The 19,382-nt window shown below is 44.6% G+C and overlaps 1 protein-coding gene across 1 annotated transcript in view; it reads right to left on the reverse strand.

The window, feature by feature from the left end:
• immp2l (inner mitochondrial membrane peptidase subunit 2) overlaps positions 1–19,382 on the reverse strand; it is a 181,731-nt gene that overhangs the window by 160,310 nt on the left and 2,039 nt on the right. The window contains exon 2 of the mRNA XM_031733256.2: positions 3,947–4,088. Within this exon, the coding sequence (XP_031589116.1) occupies positions 3,947–4,081 (135 nt within the window). The 5' untranslated portion in view covers positions 4,082–4,088. The remainder of the gene's footprint in view (positions 1–3,946; positions 4,089–19,382) is intronic.

Raw genomic sequence — 19,382 nt, forward strand, 5'->3', positions numbered from 1 at the left:
GTGTTTCATATCATTTTACAGAGTAACATAAAACTAACATAACACGTGATATAACAAATGTCTTTCTCCTGTGAGTAATTAATTAATGTATTCTGTGTGATATGTTTGATAACTTTTTTGACCACTGATGAGGGGAGATGCCTCCAACATGCATAAACGTTGAACAAACAGCATGTAATTCTCAAAGTGGAGCCAATGAGAATTGATAATGGAATCCGAATCGCTAAATTCTTATCAGTTCCCAGCCCGGTCATCAGCATAGCAGTGAAAATGTATGCCATGCCTTCTGATGATACCTCCTAAGGGAAGCATGTATAATGTAAATAGAATTGGTCCTAGCACTGAACCCTGTGGAACTCCATAATTAACCTCAGTGTGTGAAGAGGACTCTCCATTTACATGAACAAACTGTCTATTAGATATGTTAGATAGATATGATACAAACATAGATAGCTGGCTTCTACACAACCAATGTTCTTTTCGCCCCCTGCTGGCCATTAGAAAGTCTGCAGATGAATAGACTCCAGACCAAAGCAGCCTGCAGTGCATGATTTTACTGCTCAGGTCATTGTGACTTTCTCTCTACTTATTCAGGCTATAAGTACTTTTTGTTCCATTTCTTTCCTTCTTGTTCCTCGCTGAGGCTTCACAGAGGCAAATTCCCAATGGATGAAAGCATGACGTCAACAGATTAAAGCCAAAAGCAGAGCAGGAGCTCTTTTCGCTCTGAGGATAGAAACAGTGAGTGTAAACATCTCATTTATTCACCCACTTACCTTCCCTTCATGCCACACCACTGTAAGGTTTTATTCCTAATGCTTTAAGATTTGATTGGATTCTCAGACTCGTCAGACTCGATGCCCGAGGTCGCTTTCACGACCCGGGTGAAAGCAGCTACAAGACTCTACAACACGCAGCGAAGAGCGACACGCAGCTTTAAAATTCATGCTCATTAAAAATAGACGGCAGATTGTTTTATGTATAATGCAACACATGTCAGGGATAATGAGCTGCACGACAGGAAACAAGTCGGTCAAAACCCAGCAGACTTCTCATGTGAGAGGAGAGCAGCTTTATTTACCGTTTGGATGAAGAGGCCTGCATGTGTGAACGCTGATGTTTGTGGCCACCCGCACTGCCTGCAACCTTTAAATAAAATACTTCCCTTTTTGCCAAGCAGGGAAGCAGGTCGTGACTTAAAGTTCTGTCTTTGTTTCTCCCACGAACTGTGACGCCGTGCACTACAGAAGCTCAGCAGAGCATGTGTGAACCTTTCTGTCCAGCAGTGAATGAAGAGCTGCAAATCAGTCAGGAGAAAATCTCTGTCATTGTTCGCTAAAATCCTTTGGACTATGAGTTTAGCTCTGAAAGATGTTCCACATTACTGGGTAACATTAACTCAGAGAAACTCATCAATCCTGGAACTGGCTAATTTCTTCTGACAGCGACTGGTCTTTATCCAGTGTGGAATGATTGTACAGCATACATCTCCAATGGCTTTAATAAACAAGAACTAATCCACAGACAAGTCAACACACAGGCTCAAATACATACATACACCCCACTGATATTCAGTGAAATCTTAGCCAGGTACATCTCTGCCAGATGCTTTTGGGATCCATCAACAAGCTTCCAGCATGTCTGGCTATTTGGCCGCTCTTCTTGGCCAAACTGGTAGAGTCATTTAAGTTGGTTGGTTTTCCTCCTGTGGTCCACAAACTTTTGGCTTTTGGGAATGCCATTCCTGAAGCTTGATGTTATTCTGCTTTATTCATTCCAAAATCAGTTTTGATGGTTGTTCGGGATCGTTGTCCTGCAGGAACACCCAACTACGTCCAAGGTTCAACCTTTATGTAAATGGTAAATGGTAAATGGTCTGTATTTATATAGCGCTTTACTAGTCCCTAAGGACCCCAAAGCGCTTTACATATCCAGACATCCACACATTCACACACTGGTGATGGCAAGCTACATAGTAGCCACAGCCACCCTGGGGCGCACTGACAGAGGCGAGGCTGCCGGACACTGGCGCCACCGGGCCCTCTGACCACCACCAGTAGGCAACGGGTGAAGTGTCTTGCCCAAGGACACAACGACCGAGACTGACCAAGCTGGGGCTCGAACCGGCAACCTTCCGATTACAAGGCGAACTCCCAACTCTTGAGCCACGATCGCCCTATGTATTTATGTATTTATTTGAGGTGAAGAATGTGCATGTAGTCCTCTTTCTTCATGATTTCACCAACCTGCACCACTGGCAGTGAAACAGCCCAGAGCGTGATGCTACCATCACCATGCTTCACAGCTACAGTGTTCTCAGGTTTGAAAGCCTCAGCTTTGCTCCTCCAATCAGCAGTTTCCAGTCCACAGCAAGCTTGATCCTTGGTGGCTCCTGAACATTGACAGTTTGGCTCTAATTCAGATGTGTCACCACTTATCACGGAGTGGATGGAGACGTCTGACCACGACTCCACTGAAGTATCAAATAATGAAATTGAGGAATATTTTGCTTATTTTGGATTTGACACCACACATTGGCCAGTTCTGTTTCTATCATGTGTGTGTCATGTTGACAGCTGTGCACTACAGTAAAACTGAGTGTAACACTGGATTTTATTAGTCAATGAAACCCTGCATTGAAAGAACATTATAAAAACTATAATGATAATATCTTCTGTTCATTATATTTATTTAATTCCTTATCTTTTTATGAAATTTTGTCATGTTTTTCATGGTCGGGATTTTTCTACGAGGCTCGTATAGAATAATTGAGTAAATTATGTCTTAATAGAGCCCCTCCCACTGAGAGATAAGACGTAGTTTTGCTAGCACTAAAGCTGTGAGCAGCACACACAGAGAGTTTGGAAACGATCAAATGATCTGATTTACTGAGTAAAGTCTGCCCGCTAACCTCCTGCAGAGCAGTGATGTGGACACAGAGGTTCACATACGGTCATGATAAAGACGCATCGTTATTTATTTAACTAACAATAAGACGAAAAGATGTACGAGATGTTTGGTGTCATGTGTCCAAAGAACATCGTTACAGAAGTCTGCTGTTTCGCTGAGACGCAGCTTTGCAAACCTCAGCTGTGCTGCCGAGTTAGAGCCAACAGGCTTCCTCCTGATAACCTTACAAACACGTAATACTTTCATGAACTTTAACCTTTAACACGCAGGTTAAAGGCAACAGGCTGTGGAGTCTCAGATGGGACTGTCGGCTTTTGGACGTCCACTCCTGGGAGGACTGGTCAATGTTTTTCACTTGTTAATCAGGAGCGTGTGATCAGCAGCAACGGCTGATAAACCGACCTCTTAATTCCTCGCAGTAATTTGTTTTCCACACTTTCCTGCGTCTGGCTTCATAAATAATGACACAGTGTAGCTGTGTCTGCATTCAAACCAGCTGATTTGTATCATGTTTCGATATGTAAAACATTAGAAACTTTGTTTTTAACCACGACGAGAATAAAGCAGTGATTCTGAATCTGTTTCACAGTAACGATCAATAACACAAAATACCATTTTAATATAACAGCGATACTAATCACAGAACAGGTCATGCTTAAATAAAACCCAACATTTAGATTTACATTTCTTATTGAAGTCACTGAAATTTGAATTCATGCTTATTAGAACTCAAACTTTACGACCATCAGCTGCCAAACCGGACGCTGTGCTAGGAAGAAGAGAATCTGAGATGTAAGCAGGACGTGAGCAGCTTCCAGCTAAAGAAAATGCTCCAGAGTGAGTTTTCATTTAGAAACCTGCTTTCCAGGCTTCATACTTCCTAATCCTCAGCACGCTGTGACGATGCTCCGACCTCTGACCTGCTCTTTATCTGTAAAGTCAGACATCCAGAGAGTGCAGCTTCCCCTCCCGTTGACCTCTGCGAGCAGACGCTGTGAGCTTCTCTCTGATAAGCCGATGTGCTGTAATGTCTCACCTGCATCGATGATCCCTCCACTCGCGCCACGTAGGCGAATCGATCGAGGAAGGTGACGGTTACGGGGACGGCGACGAAGAATCCGCTAACGAACGCTCGCAGGCAGCGTCGCCCCGCCGTGGCCTGCTGAGCCATCGCAGATCTGGACAGGGAAGAAAAACATGAGAGCGGGAAGTCGACATGACCGCAACAAGACGCAGGAAAATAAACGGCGCTCAGATTAGACTACGTTAGATTAAACTTTATTGATCTCTGCGGGGAGGCGGGTCAATGCAGCAGCGGGAGATTAACAGAAAGACGCTAGAGAAAGACATGGAAGCAAAAAGGTAAATAAGGTGTGTTAAGTGGAAAAGTACATGTGAAACCTTTCAGATACACTGAAGTCAGTCATTGACCTGAAAATGGATGTTTTCCACATGACTATGACATCACATTAGGGAAGCATCAAATTCACAAGGAAAAAAATGGCATTAAAATTGTAAATTAACAAGAAAAAATGTGGTCAAGATTTCATAGGTCAAAAAGATTTGCAAAAACCAAAATTCTAGTTTGTGACAAAGAAAATGCAAATAAGGAGAATTTAGAAAATTTAGATAAAACAAAACAAAAGGGAGGCTTCCAGTCGCACAAGAGTCAATGCTTGTGTAAAGTTCATGCACATATTCAGTTATACCTCCAAAACCGTCAAAGCATCAAGCAGAAGCACTCATGCAGATGAAACCTGCAGCAGGATTAGAAACAAACATGCAACAGGTCATAAAGATGCAAGAACAAGGAGCCCTGCAGCACATGTCATGGGGTAGTGATGTTCCTGCAACATTATAATAATGTTTGATACAAAAGCATCAGTGGAACTGAACATTTTGTGCCCCATTAAAGTGAAAAGCACAAAGGAGACTCGAGCTATTGGTGGAGATGCAGCCCTAACCATTATATTTGAAACATTATGTGATATTTGGAGTCTTGTGTGTGAAACCTGATGTAACTGATTGCTGCTTGCATTAATTAGAAAAATGTGTTATGCTTTCCAAATTAAGAGACGGCCCTGCCTGCTGCAGGTAAACGCCCGAGCCACAGAAAGAAGTCGTCCTTTTGCGAGTTCTTATCGCAGGTTTGGCGACAGCGAACGCTGAAAACACATCACGCTGAGCCCGTTCCCCTCCTGACAGAGTTTTTCATCCACTCTGCTGGTGCGCTCCAGGAAGCCCAGACAGGCGTGAAATGACCGAGCAGCCGGCGGCGGCGGCAGCAGCCATGCACCGCTGCCTTCGGCTAACAGCTAACAGCCTCGTCTCCACGTCTGCCGTCCTCACTCTGGAGATCTGCCACAGCTATTACCTCCATATCACAAGACTTCAGATGAAACATCATCAAAGCACACTGTACTCTGCTGCCACGCTTTCCCATCCGCAGTCAGGGAGTGTCGGCGAGGCCACACGAACACATTCAGGGATTAAAAAAGTACAAGTTAATCTGTTTCTCCCTCTAATTCAATGTCTCAATTCAACGTGGCAGTTTACCAGCATACTGCATGTCAACACCAGGAAGGTTTTCAGTACTGTGAGGCGAAGAGGTGCAGAAACACTTTCCCAAGACACCAGCAGACAGACTGCAGAAGCCCTGTTAGTATGAAACGCTCCCAAGAAAAACGGATTTCTTGGCTCTGCACAGAAAAATCCAAGTTGTAGGTGGAAGTAAACAAACTGCCATCATCTCACTTGCAAACTTGCACTTGAGTTCCAGTTTAAGCAGTTTTCAGCAAAGAAGACAGAAAAACCCTGCAGGAGATGTTTAAGGGAGACTTCTGTGCACTCAGGTTCCAACAGAATCGCACTGTGTTTGCTGCAGATGCTCTAATGAGCTGCCTGTCAGGTCTGCGGACTTCCACACCTCTGGACTGCAGCTGCTGCTTTTCAGTGCTCTGCGAGCGCAGCGCAGCAGTACACGAACCGATTCTCGACCTGCAGCCAGCAACCCTCCAGCTCATAGAGCCACAACCTCAACCTGATCAGCAGGTCTGCAGGGAAGCACAGACCAAACGGGCCAAACAGTGTGTTTGATGTTCATAAAGCTCAAGTTTCACTTTTCTGCTTTTTTGGAGTAACCGAGTGGTGTTTGGTGGTCATACTGCTGGGCAGCACACGGCAACAGCAATTTAGCTTCATTATATTGTAGAGAAGGGAGACGTATCTACAACCATTATGTCCAAAACTCACAGAAAAGTCTAGTTGGATATACAGCACTGCAGGCCAGAGGGAAAATACTGGGAATTTTGGGGTGAACCGTCTCTTTAAAAACGGATTTTTTTTATATATCTGACATAAAGCTTTTAGCATCATGGAATATAGAGTGGTTTAAAAGTTGGCTGTTTGCTGTCACTGGGTGCTGACAGTTAACCAATCAGAGACTAAACAGCCATCAGCAGAATAGGCCTGATAGGGAGGGTTTTACCAGCAGCGCATTGGCAAAGGGAAACACAGTGGAGCAGGACGGACAACAGCCTACAGGTGTATTTGGACAAAATTCAGGTTTAATTTGATTTCTCCCGGAGGGAAATCTGTCTGCAGCCATGGAGACAAATACTGACAGCAGACACACTGTACAGCCCGAGAAGTTCAACCAGACGATAAAAATAATTACATTTATAAATTACACAATAAGCTCAGTTCTTAAAGGACTACTGTAGCATTTGGGGAACTTGCTAGCTTTATTCGTCCCTTGATAGTGAGATACGAGCAGAGAAGAGCTCAGCACATCACAGAAATCATTTCACAGAAGTGCTGGAAATGGAAATGCTGTCACGTCACATCATCGTGTTCACAGCTGGGTTTGTGCTTCAAAGTTAGGGAGCGACTTTTAGATCTGGTGTATTTGGGAAATGTGGAAAGAGTCAGGCTAACTTTGTCCGGTGCTGTTAGCCAACAGGGTGGTGGTGGTGGTGCCACTGCTGACAGACAAAGGAAGAGGAGAGGGGGAAGGCATCGTAGGAGGCAGCGAGAGAGAAAGGACGGGCAGGAGTGTAAAGGTGAGAGTAGGAAACTGGAAAAGGGAGACGGCTGCCAGGGAGGAGGAATGAAGAAGACCACAGAGAAGATTGTCACTCCAACCCTCTACATGCCATCAGAGCAGGAATCTGGGAAAGGAGGATGGAGGATAATCAAGAACAGGTGAGACATCATGAGAATACCATCGTCTAACAGTAAAAGACTGCTTGGACACTTCACAGGCAAAGTAAAGCGCAGTAACCCACAGAGCTGCAGCCTCCTCACATAAAGGAGCGTCCGCGGCCTCCGTGTACGTTACATCTTATTAACCACAGCGATCTGCCTCCGCCGGGCTTTGTAAGACATCAGTCACCTGCCATGTGCTGCAGGGAGGAAACTCCGGCGCCGGTGCAGAAAATCCATCCTACCATAACAATCCATCCTGACGTGAACATATTGCCATTACACTTCCATGCAGCCGGCCGCATAATTCACCCACAGAGAACGAGCGAACGATCAGAGGAAGCTCGATGTGCAGGCTTCAAGGTTTCCGCTTGCTTTTACAGTCGAATCGTTTCTGCGCCGACACCTCGAAGCCACGCGGCGCTCGCATTAAAACGACCTTGTTTCCCACAGTTTCCTGTCGGCACATTTAAATGGCTGACACAGCGAGACCCACATCAAAGTGACGGGTAAATGAAAAATGAGCTTCTCCCCTTGTTAGCTAAATGTCCACATCATAATATACAGCTCCTTTTAATAGGAAGACGCCCCCAAACTACTCTTCTTTCTGGGCTTTTAATTTAAAAATGCATATTATCAATAATTCAGCACCTTTGCTGAGTTCTACAGCTTTCCAGCAAAAGAGCGTATCGCCTCAATGTCAGCGTTTAACAGTCACAAGAAGCTTATAGCTCACGGACATGGTCACAGAACTTTTCAGCTTCATCATTTTAAGCAAACCTCCAGCACCAAAGTTTGGATTCACAAACTCGTTTCTGTCGTTTGCTTCCCGTCAATTAATGCTGAAAACAAACAAACTGCCAAAATACTTGAAGCATTCGACTGTTCAGAGCACGTGCTGTGGTGTGTTCGGGAATATCGTCTTTATTTGACACATATGAGATAGGGCTGTGTGATATGACCAAAATCTCATATCCCGATATAAGACATTTATCGTCACGGCAACGATATTTATTACAGAAATGTTACATTTTCTGTAAATTCTGTGAATCTCGGGCAGCTCGACTTGTGTGAAGTGTTTCCAGCTGGGCGTCGCGTACCTGGAGTCGAGTGTTATGACCGATGCATGAAACTTTATATTTTTAGACATAAATTGTAACAGCCGCCATTTGCTTTGCTTTGTATTTATTAGACGGCGTGCTGCGGGGAAAAGGCTGTGCTAACGCTGAGTCTAAGGTTTATTTGGAGCACCTGACGGCTCTTTGTTGCCTCCCATCCATAAACTCTCCACACTGTGTCACGTGATTCTTGTGTAGGTGGTAGCAGAGGTTTGCTGTGTTTGAGTCTGAGCTGGGGACGGGTTTCCTGCATAATTTGCAGAGTACAGTTTTCTGGTCCGTGTCAGACTTTTCATAACCAAACCATGTCCACGCTACAGAGGGAGCCCCTCCTTTAGGAACAAGGTCCTTGATTTGTTTGGACTGGTCTTTCTGTTTGTCATCATTTCAATTATTTTGAAAAATCTCAACAGGATCTTCAGCTTTATTGTGAAAGGTTTATGTGGAAAATAAACAAGCGGACGGCGGAGCCACACGCTGGGTTTACCGTCATTGCTGCTAACGACAACACGTAAAAACAGTCGCTTGTCCGTGGTGTGGTTATTTTAAATATAAGAGAAAGAAATATAAGCCACGGCAGCGACCATCGGAAAGATGAACAAATATTCATGTAAACAGTTTATTTTGCGACACCACGAAACAAATGATAGCGTAAAATGAAACGATAGACGTTTTCACATCGTCATCCGATATATATCGTTATATCGAACAGCCCTGATATGAGATATATCAACTGGTTAAGAAAAACAATCATAGGCAGGTTTTTAAATACATCGACCTCTGAGACTGATTTCACCCAGCAAGCACCGGCCAACCGCTGGGAACGCACATTTATTCATAGGAACTGCTGTGTCTGCCTTTAGTTTAGCAGCCAGGGCAACAATAAGAATACACAAAACGAGACATTTATTTACCATTAAGGAGACGGGATAAAGGAAACCTGGAGTCTTTTGGTCTTCCTCACAGGTTCTCTAAAACAACAGCCAGAGGGCAACAAGTCAAACTCACTGTGAAATGGATGGTTCGAACAATTAACAATAACATGAGCCTTCCTCAGTGCTGGTTATAGATGGACAATAAGCCCGTCTTGCCCTGAGTGTTTGCAGGCAGTTTTTACTAAAAGTCCCAACCTTGTTCTTCAGAGTCGTGTTACCAAACCAAGCAGCGATACAGAAAGAAATAACAGATTCAATAAAACGTCTGTAAAACAAAGACAACATTTCAGATGAGACATTAAAAGATTCTAATTTTCCTTAAAAAGAACAGTCTGTTTGGTAGCTGCGTCAGCTCGAGGCTCAAAACACAGTTTATGGTCAAGAACATCCCCTAAAGACTCTCCACAAACTCAGTATCAGCAGCTTTGATGAGCTTCTAAAATCAATAATCGTGTCCTTTGATTTTGACACATTTAATAAAATGAAGGATTCGTCACACACACGTTTTATAAATTTGATAAAAATGCAGACAGACTCACTGCATGTTCTCACAGCTGCTTTTCATGGGTAGTAAACTCAGATAAATACAGGCCTACTAACAAAGAACTGTTAAAACAAGCTGTGAGTGGCTGTCAAGTTCTTGTTTCTCTCGCCTTATTTTCAGACATTTTTCAGTAATTTATCAAAAGCAGGCGTAATAACAACAGAAAAATGTCAAATCTGCATCCTCGCAGCAGCCTGAGCCACACTTGTTAATGGTGTCAGTTGTGATTTTGAGTGAATTTGGAGAAAAAACACCAAATCTGAAAAGTACTGGCAAAATACAATTTCTCTGTCCTTTCTTTGTTGTTGCCATCAAAAAAGTCGGCGAATGCGACTTCTTTTTTCAATTTTAGCTCCTTTTACATGAAAACTAAAGCTGAAGATTCAAAACCAAAGATCTCGCAGTATGAAGACGTCTAGCTTAAAGAGAGCGAGAGGTTTGTGGTTCTCGGGGGCCGTCTGAGGAACCCGGTGTCCGCGCCGCCGTGGCTCGTTTACGCCGTGGTGACAACTGCACTCCAGCACATTAAACTCCGCCGGGGGAGCGGTCTTTATCAAGTCTGTAGGAAAGGCATTAATATTGTCGACGCGGTGACAAACGAGTTAACGCGGCACACATCTCTCTGTCGCATTGGTATTCGTGGCGGTGCCCGACATGCAGAAGGAGCTCTGTAACGAGCCGTGGCAACAGACTAGGCAGGTTATCATAAACAAACACTTATTGGGGTTATTAGACTGCAGCGGGCACTGAAACAAAGGCTGCTGCTTTCAAAGAGCAACAAGAGTCAGAGAGTGATGCTCCGAGTGTGCTCAGGGCGAGGAGGCCTCTTTGTGTCGAAAAGCAGCTTCTCAGAGATCTGTCAGGAGTTCAACAAACCCAATTCCACTAACCGCTTCAATTTATTCAGATGAGCCAGATACAGACGGTATAAATTTCAGATTCAGCGAGCGGTGAGCCCCGGAGCAGACCTGAGGTCAGCATATCAGCCACTATCAAGCCGAGACATTGTGGTGTGCTTTTGCTCCAATTGCTAGAATTGAATTTCTGGGTCTCTGGGCTGGACTCCATCTCAGCCGGTGACTAATGTTAGCGTCCCAAAGCTTTTCCAGACCGATAAATCCACAGGGGAGGATGCAGCAAGGCAGCAGGAACGCTGATTACAGCCAGCCGCTGGGAGATTTCCCCACAAACCGGCTTCCACTTCTGCCTCCGCAGCAGTTCTGGGCTTTACAGGGGAAGCAGGAGGGGGGCCGTGGAGAAGCCCTGACCCACAGCTAAGTATGATGGAGGTTTAGGAAAGAGAGGGCTGTGGTGCTGAGGGAGGATCCGGGTGATGAAGAAGGATGCCTGAGGCAGCCCAGATGAGTTTTAATTACTGCACACTTTGTGCTCTCTGTAAGCCTGCACCCATATCACTGTGCTGTGTCCCTCTGGGACAACAGCCAATCAATGCTATCAGTGTTTGTGACATCAGTGATATCATGACCCTGCAGGTGATGAAGGTAAATATCAACACAACAATAAAAGAATGTCTGTGCAAGAAATGCAAAATAAGACTAAGATGGCAGCCTATCAGGCCGCAGGGGGACAAACCTCACGACTGACCTGTACAGCAAAATTCATTCAGTAACGCAAACGGCGTCAATCTGCAGAGCTGCTTCTGAAATCATCTCAGTATGAAGCCAGTGTGAGAACGATATCTCAGACATCTCTGATCTGTGTCTGTGTTCACCGTCGATTGATTTCATGCATTTCCTGCCAGGTAAAGTCATTATTTTCATTATTATTACGCGACCAAACAAACCACAAATAACAGCAGTCAGTTGCGAGAGTTCACGGCAAAGAAATGATCTGCTGTTGGCGAGGGGAAGAAAAGGAGCCGTACTGATAACATCTGTAGTATCTGACATTAATGAGCCACTCCAGCGCTTTCTATTTGATCCACATTTGGTTCCCCGAAGCTACACAGAACCTTTTTACGACACTTGTAACAGGAGAGATTTACATCCTGTACGACTTTAGGATATGGAATCATTAGACAACTCAAATATGAGTGCAGACATGTCCGTCCACTCATCACAGGCATGAATGTCAGGGTGATCTGAGCTGCTCTGTTTCCAGGGTTAACTTTCAAAAACAAGGATTGGTTCCTCCTCTGAACACAGGCTGGCTTTTCCCCTTTTTCCCTTGAGGATATGAAGACCAGGCGTGCCTGATGGCTTCAGATACAAAGGTGCAGAATGAGATAAAGAGAGATTATTTTGAAAATCTGACTCATGCAAAGCTGCTCTAGCAGAATCCAAGAATATTAACATGGAGCACGTTCACATGCACAACCAGAAGACTGAAAGAGAAACTCGTTATTCATCAAACTGTTGTTAGGATTCAGTGAGTGCTAGCTTTGCCGCTGCTTACAAACTGCACCCAGCATGTGCATACGATACGTTCTGACCTGTAATAAAGAGAAAGAGTTCACAGTCAGCGCATGTAAAACCTCTGCTGGTTTCACATGCAGCATGCAGGCTCTCATTCTGCTCAGCATGACAACAAAAATCTAAACAAACACAGGTCATTCCACAATATGAGGCTGTGGAAGAGGGCTAACCTTATCTATGGGTGTGGCAACAACTGATAACAGACGGTCAGTTTGACAGCTATTGCTGAATCGTGTTGCTATGGAGGTCATGATGAGGTGCAGGTTAGCCTTCATGCAGAAAAACTGTTCAGGAGATGAAGATGAAGAAATACAGACACACGTTTAAAGGAATATCATTTGAGATTGAAGACATGGCTGCAGCAGGCACGGCCGTCCAGCTGTGTTCTTCTGATTTCTAACAGAGTTTCACAAACTGTGTCAGCTCTCCAGATAAGGAGGGACATTTTGCACCATCGACAAGGAGCTGTGCTGTCGTTGTGGAGTCAAAGCACCCAGCACCACCCAGAGACTGAGCTCACTGTGGTCCTAAAGGCTCCACTCAGACCAGCGTGACCCTTCTGTGATGTAGGACCTCACCAAAGAGGAGGATTCACCCCAGAAAGCCGCTCTCCTCACAGACAGGCAGACGGCACCTGCAGGATATTGGCTGTAGTCGTTACAAGTGAAAAGGGCTTTTCTCTCAGAGACGCTGTAATTGCAGAGCAGCTGAACAGAAGGAAAGACGCAAAACTCTGACATGAACGTTATCACTCTTGTGAAAGTCATAAGATGACTCACCACGTCTGGATTCACGAAAAGTTTAACCATGTCATTTCCATCAACCACAAGCCTCTAATGTCACAGTCTCAGTATCCCACCATGACGCCTTCCCATGAGTTTGTTTTTAACCATCTCCGTCTCCAACTCTTTGTCTCTTCTCCGACTTCTTCTACAACAGATGCAGGAAGTCGTCCTTTAAAGTGGCGACAGACAAGAAGCCTCCTTTATGTTCAGGAGGACGTAAAAGCCCAGAGCGCCCGCAAATGTCACAGTCTGCCCACGAGCCAACGTTCACCTCCACCTGTCCCCAAAAGGACGAGATGGACACCAAATGGATTTTCCCCTCATCATATCTCTGAGACTTCCAGCAGACATCCCATAATTACCAGCAGGGTAGTCCACAGCAACCAGACTCATCAGCCATTTCTTCCTCTGCAGACAAAGCTCTTCTTCGTCTCTCCATCTTCACGGGAAAGATGTCAGCAGACTTTCAAACAAGTGAACCTTCGTTATCCTGTAAAAACAGTAACATACTCTTCCTCATGACGACAGCTGAATACTGTAAACAGGAGGCTGCTGTGCACTGACAGCATTATTACACTTATTTTAAGTTAACATCTGTTAATAATGCATCTGAAACTTTATTGCATCAAGTCCTACTACATGACACAGCGACTCTCAGTGCTCAATGTGGACATGTTAAACTGTTTGCAGCCACACAGCTGAAGCTTTAATTACACCGTCCCAGTCTCAATATGAAACAGACGTATTCTTTTCATTATTAAGGGCCCGGAGCCGGCAGCAGATTGATTTTTCCTGATGAGCGCTTCATTAAGAAGCACAGGTTCCTGCAGATGGAGATCTTATGGCTCGGTGACCGGGCTCAAATGCACACGGTTAGCAGGAGTTCCAGCAGAAGAAGTACCAGCGGTCCCTGGAGGGCGTCGTGTTCGTCGCATCAGAGAAACACTAAAGTTCTAAGCAGAACAAACAACAAAGCAGATTCACCTGAATATTGTTAAAGTGAAAGGTTTCATCATGAAACATCAGTGTGGTCTGCAGATTTGTCTTTTTTAATCAGGTCCTTTGAAAAAGACATTTCATTTTGATGAAACATCATGACCCAAAAAAATAAAAGCGTTCCTGAATGTCCTCGTCATATTTCATGTTGAGACTGAAATCTGATACACTTCCTTTCATTTACTGCCAACAGCTTTGTGAAACATTAGTATTATATGAAAGAGTCCATCCTTTGGAGACATATATACATGGCGGTCACCTGTTTGTGATGGTGTGTTTGAATTCAGACACATTGGAGGGTTTTCCAGCATGAAGAAAGCATCTCAGTCTGATTTAGTGCTGGCCACTCCAAATTTATGTGGATCATTGTCCTGCTGCCCGAGTGCTCTTGAACTTCATGGCATGAACTGATGGGCGGACATCCTCCTTCAGGGTTTTCTGGTAGATTCATGGTTCCCTCAGACACAGCAGAGCAGCCCACACCACCACCGTGTCTGCTGCTGCTGTGACGTTCTCTCATCAGATGCGACGGGGCTCAAACCTCTCTGGGATCATCCAGATGTTTTCTGGCAGATGTGAGACGAGCCTTTGTCATTTTATTGGACAGCAGTGGTTTTCTCCTTAAACTCTTCCATGGACGCCATTTCTTCTCTTTCTTGTTGTTGAATCATGATCTCTGACCTTAACTGAGTCTTGTAGGTCTTAAGCTGTTGTTCTGGGTTCTTCTGTGACCTCCTGGATGAGTCGTCGATGGTCGAAGGTTCAGCACCGTTCCAGGTTTCCTACATGTGTGGATAATGGCTCTCACTCTGCTTCACTGGAGTCCCAAAGCCTTTCAAACATCTCTGTGACCTTTCAGACGGATGATGTCACTGACTTTGGTTCAGCTGGTTCTTTAGATCGTGGCGTGATGTGCTGCAGGTTGAGCTCTTTCAGCCTGCTTCACTTTATCAGACAGCTTCTGTTCAGGTGAGTTCTTCTGGCAGTAACTTTCTTTTCTATCTTTTTTGGCTCTCTTGGCTCTCGGACTTTTCTCCTTCTCCCTCTCCCTTATCTTTCCTGCTTGGCTTCTCATGTCTTCTGTATAGTCTCGCTTATTCTCTAACCCTCAAAGAGTTTCTCAGTCTTGTTCTCTAAAACCTAAAGAATTATGGATTTGATCAACTGGTCCTGTAACAGAATTGACACCCTCCTGGGCTTGGGAGAGCCCGATTGTCCTGCGGAGACGTTTGCTGCCGGATATTCGATGGTCGGTTGCGTCGTGTGTCTGGCGACACTCTCGATGGAGGACACTGAACGACAGCTACCAATTCAGAACCACGATAACAGAGTTCTGGCTGATTGGAGCTGGCTTGGACCCGGCTTATCCAAGTACAAGAAGCGGCTACAGCTGTTCACAATCCCACAAGGCTGGCCGACATGATAGACGATGGGCAGGGCTGTGAGGACTCAGACTGTGTTTATTGAACGCAATATGGATACGATCTTGGAGAAGAACAACGGGAATTGAGAGACCTGCTGACCAGTGATGAACATTAGACCTACTGTAAAAATTGGATGCAGTTGTTCGCACTAAACCCAAATATTCACCATCTTCACTCATGCGGCTATCCCACTGCCACCAGCTGAAGGCCTGCCAAGGTGGAAGCTGACTGGAACAACAAACATTCTCCATGATAACAGGATTGTTGTCTGGGGGGAGTTCTTTTTTCTCCTCGTCTTTCCTCATGTTGTGCATTTTCCATTGTTATACCTCTCTGAATTTCCCTCAGGATGAATAAAGAATTATCAATCAATCAATCAATCAACTTTAATAATGTGGCACTGACTCTTCAAGGTGTAAAAGAAGACACTTTACAAAGGAGGGGAATTTTCTGCTTTAGAATTTGCACAAAAAAATCAATAAACGAGTAAAACTGGAAATATTTTATAGTGTGGTAATGTTTTGTAAGAGAACAGGCAGTTTAGGGGTTTATCCCCACACTGATAGGTGATGTTCACCAAGTCCAAGCAGCTGAGATCTCAAGGAAAGCTCACCAGGAAGATCAACATCGATCTTATGTGGACCCAGATAATCCACAGCAGATTTGATGCCCATATGACCGGCAAACACACACAAGCATCCTTATGCCCGCATTAGAGGGGCAACTAAAAGCCCCCCCTCGACAACTTTGACATTTGCTCCGACTTTGTATGAGGTACTTATATGAAATAAGTCATTCGCCAGATAATCTCTTTAACCTTATCACTGAATATTTATTCATCTCCAGCCCGCCGAGCCTCACCGTGCTCGCTCAGCCAAAACTAAGGTGATTACTGGACGGGTGTCAGTGTTGACTGTAAGCTGGGCGGATCCAGGCCCACTGCCCGGGACACAAATGGGATTTGTCTCTCATGCAGAACATCAGACGCGGCTTTTTAGGCAATGGCAGCAGGGAAGGCATTACAAAAATGCCTGCTTCCGCTCACCTTGGAGGACTAATAGGCAGTTTGGCCCACCAGCGATGCAGTCATTAGCTCCGGCAGCCACTCTGGAACACAAATACAGGCAGAAAACCACTCGACAGCACAGAAATCACACCGAAATAACCCGGCCGAGGCAGCACTGCACATCTTTCTCCTTGTGGCTGCTTCACAGGCTTGTTATGAACCAAATACCAGGTGTCAAAATGCACTTGTCAAGAGAAACGACAGCAAAAATCACAAATGACAGCACTTAGAAGAGAACAAATGAGACATCTCCTCCTGAGTGTGATATTTCGGGTGAAATGTGGCATTGGTTTTTTCCCCAAAGCTTTCGTGAGCTGGGGGTGAAAAAAAAGTTTATCTTCCAGAGCACCGCAGCTTCCTCCCTGCTGAGGTCGTTTAACAGCAAACACCACAGAACAGCACGACTCCTCCCACCACCACATCACACTGCAGCACGCGTTAACAACGCAACCAGGACGCACTGCAACACATCCACACCACGTATCACCTACACCTGCTGCACCTGTCAGTCTGCAGCTGATCAGAAGCTGGTGGGTGGAGTCATATTTAGCCAAGCAGCTTCTGTCATTTTCTCTCTACAATTAAAACTAAAATATGAAATGCATAAATATTTAAAGTCGACTTATTTAAGGCTCCTTATTCGTATTCCTCACAGAGAAGTGGGCGGGGCTTCTGTGCTCGCAGTCAGGGCAGCCGTCTGACATGACCATATTAGGGCAATCTGCTCTCTATGACATCACACAGATTCAAGAGCAGGAAAAAACTGAGTGTGAAGCCTGAGAGTGTGGCTCCCACAGATCACTCCTACATCCACTGACCTCGCCAATGCTCAACACGAACAACCTCCCCAGGAACAGGAAATCAAGCAGCTCCAGCATCACCACCAAACATCTGCTCTGCTCTGCTGAACACCTGCTATGATCGTTACAGTAAGATCTATGCTTCTCTCACCCCAACCAATCACAGCAGATGGCCCCGCCCCTCCCTGAGCCTGGTTCTGCCGGAGGTTTCTTCCTGTTAAAAGGGAGTTTTTCCTTCCCACTGTCGCCACAGTGCTTGCTCATAGGGGGTCATATGATTGTTGGGTTTTTCTCTATATTAGGGTGGAGCTTTTACCATACAATATAAAGCAACTGTTGCTGTGATTAGTTCTGTATTAATAAAACTGAATTGTTCTCGTAGCTGAAGTTAAAGCAGCGTAAAACAGACTCAGCAGACTGATCAGAATCAATCACAACAACATTTAGACATCTTCACTAAATGAATACAGGAAATATTCATAAATATGTACTCATTAATGCATAATTACATCTTCCAACAAACTGATTAATTCTCATAAATTTAGAATTAATCCATTAAAAACAGACAACAGCTGGTGGTGGAAGCTACCACGTTTGTACATCTTTTATATACAGTCTATGGGCTCTGAGGCATGTTTCGACCTTGGATGGATTCTGAAAAATGTGCTATAAATAAATATCATTTTGTTCTTTTCTTGCGCGTCTCATTTTGTTATGTACTGTATATTTATTTGTTTGTGTAATAAAAAGTAATAAAAATATCATTCAGCTGTGCGAGTCCACAACAACAATATAATCTGATATTCCTGAGGAGGGAGGACAGCAGCGCGGCTGATTACATCTGTAATATCTGACATTTAATCAAGCTGGCAGCTCAAACTGCCTTTCAGCAACATGACAGCATAACATTATCGCTACTGTGGAAATTATACCGCAGCTCAGAGTATTTCATGAAAAGAAATCTAGAGTTACTAATCAAATTCATATTACTGAAACACAACAAAAGGGTCCTTCGAACAAAGGAAGAAGCGAAAGCTGCAATTATTACCGAGCTCCACAAACTTTTAGAATCAGTTATCTTTCCACCAGTGTTGTTTTTTTGTGTGATGAATCTTTAAAATGTCAGAAACGTCCATCAAATCTGCCCCTCTGAACTCAATATTCAGTTTGCAGCTAATCTAAACAAAAGGAAAAATGAATACGAACTGAGCAACAGCTCTGTTAATCTACCAACTAAAAATCAAGTGACAGCGGCTGATAAGCTAAGCTCGATCTCTATCTGCCAGCAGAAGCATCCCCACGGAGGTTTGAGGACGGACGACCTTAAAAATATGATCAAAGTATCGAACGCGCCAACATCTGAGGACAGACGGAGACGGTGAGGCTGGTGTGGAACAGCAAGGTCCAGGGCATAACTGACAACAGCATCATCTTAGTCAAACGCCAGTTATTGAGTGTAAACATAACAGGATGATGGACTTAAACAGCAGCAGTCATGGAGACGAGCTGAGTGAAATCAGACACTCTCACAGAGGACGGATCCACACACTTGATCTGGCACAGATTTTCATGTCAGGTGCAGATCAGGCTAATGTGTTAACCACCACACTATGGAGCCACTGAGCAGCTATAAAAGGACGAGCATGATATAAAGACCTAGTCTGCACCACCTCATGCTTCCTTTAGGGGTCGCCACACTGCTTCAGCTGCCTCCAACTCCTCCTACCCCAGCATCCTCGTCTGACACTCCAACCCTCTGCACCAATCCTTCACTGCATCCATCAACCTCCTCTGAGGTCTTCCTCCTGCCTGGCAGCTGCACCTTCATCATGTCTAAACCATCTCAGTCTCTCAGATATTATGAATGAAACTCCACCAGATCTGTGTGAAACAGCAAGAATGACCGCTTAAGAAGTCCTGATCCAGCAGCTGTAATTGGTTCAGTTCATTTCTGCCTCTGTCCACACGAATCCTTCTGTGCTCTGTTCATTAAAGGGAGGAGCACACACTTCCTGTTTGAAACCAATATTTTTGTCTGTGACCGTTTTTGTTCTCGTGTCCTTGGATGTGCTGCTCTCAGGATTAATGAATAAATGATAAGAGCAAAAAAACGATCAGATCATTACCGAGTGGACAAAAGGCTGCAGCAGATTGTTCAAAGTAAAA

The sequence above is a fragment of the Oreochromis aureus genome, linkage group 7 (genome assembly GCF_013358895.1).
Source record: "Oreochromis aureus strain Israel breed Guangdong linkage group 7, ZZ_aureus, whole genome shotgun sequence".
Taxonomy (NCBI): Eukaryota; Metazoa; Chordata; class Actinopteri; order Cichliformes; family Cichlidae; genus Oreochromis; species Oreochromis aureus.